General features: G+C 43.3%; 1 protein-coding gene across 1 annotated transcript; it reads right to left on the bottom strand.

Moving 5' to 3' along the window:
• Positions 1-478: 478 nt before the first annotated feature.
• LOC106512073 (uncharacterized) lies at positions 479-1320 on the bottom strand (the record flags this gene model as incomplete). Its single annotated transcript, XM_014000769.1, is given in 1 exon segment — positions 479-1320. A coding segment is annotated over 1 exon segment (842 nt), but the record flags the coding sequence as incomplete, so codon positions are not given.
• Positions 1321-1332: the final 12 nt, after the last annotated feature.

Raw genomic sequence — 1332 nt, 5'->3', positions numbered from 1 at the left:
AAAAGATCGCAACTTTTTAAGGTTGCGGGGGACTGGCCAGGATTTTAAAACTTCAATCTTTTCTGGATCAGTTTCTACTCCCTTTTCAGAAACAACATGTCCCAAATAACGAACAGAAGATTGAAAGAACTTACATTTCTCTGGTGAGAGCTTTAATCCAAACTGCTTCAATCGGGAGAGCACCCGCAGCAGCCGTTCCTCATGCTCCTCCAGAGTAGCAGAAAAGATTATGAGGTCGTCAAGAAAAACGAGGACTTCATTAAGATGCAGATCTCCCATGCACCTTTCCATTAGCCGCTGAAACGTGCTGGGTGCATTTGTGATTCCTTGTGGCATTCTGTTCCACTCCCAGAATCCAAGGGGGGTTACAAAAGCTGTTTTAGCTTTATCTTCTTCTGCCATCTCTATCTGGTAATATCCAGATTTTAAGTCCAACACAGTGAACCACTTGGACCCTGTCAAGGCTGAAAATGATTCCTCCAAATTAGGAAGGGCATATGCATCTTTAATAGTTTGGAGATTAAGTTTTCTGTAATCTACGCATAGCCGGATGGAACCGTTACGTTTTCGAACAACCACTATTGGAGATGAGAATGGTGATTTGGACTCTCTTATGATGCCAGCTTCAAGCAGGTCCCTCAGATGTTCTCGGACTGCTTCCAGATCTTGGGGATGGATTGGCCTTGTTCTTTGTTTAAAAGGTGTCTCATCATGAAGTTTGATGTTATGCTGAACAGCATCTGTACAGCCAAAATCCATATCATGATGGGAGAATACTTCAGGCATACTGTTCAGTTTGTTAATAATGTGTTCTTTCCACTTAGGTGGAATGGGAGAATCTCCAAAGTTGAACTCCAAAGTTGTCTGTTGTGCTTTTTGAGAAGTAATTTGCTGTGACAGAATGGTGGGTGCTGACCCAATGTCTGCAATAATGGTCAAAGGGGAAATAAACACATCTTGACCTGATTCATTCTTCATGATTACAGGAACTTTATTTGGTGAATGTTGTGGCAGGGTTATTAGACAGCTTTGGACACACAAACCCCCTGGCAGAGATGAACTGGGATGTTCAATAATGGCCCACTTACTTGCAGATGGAGGGGTGATTTTAACAGAACCCTCCAGAACCATAGTCTGGCCAGCTGGGACAAGAACTGGAGTGGTGCTCAACAGCCGACAAATTCCTGCATTGCCTGATTTATTTTGCTGGTGCTTTAACTGTAGCAGCTTCAGGACTGCTCGATACCCTTGGGCAAAGGGCATAAAATTAACATGGTCACTGCCAAGGTGTTGTTCATACAATGGTTCCAGGGTGTTCATGCCAATAAGTAC

Source organism: Austrofundulus limnaeus, unplaced genomic scaffold (assembly GCF_001266775.1).
Source record: "Austrofundulus limnaeus strain Quisiro unplaced genomic scaffold, Austrofundulus_limnaeus-1.0 Scaffold4112, whole genome shotgun sequence".
Taxonomy (NCBI): Eukaryota; Metazoa; Chordata; class Actinopteri; order Cyprinodontiformes; family Rivulidae; genus Austrofundulus; species Austrofundulus limnaeus.
This window is presented reverse-complemented; position numbering and strand designations above follow the sequence as displayed.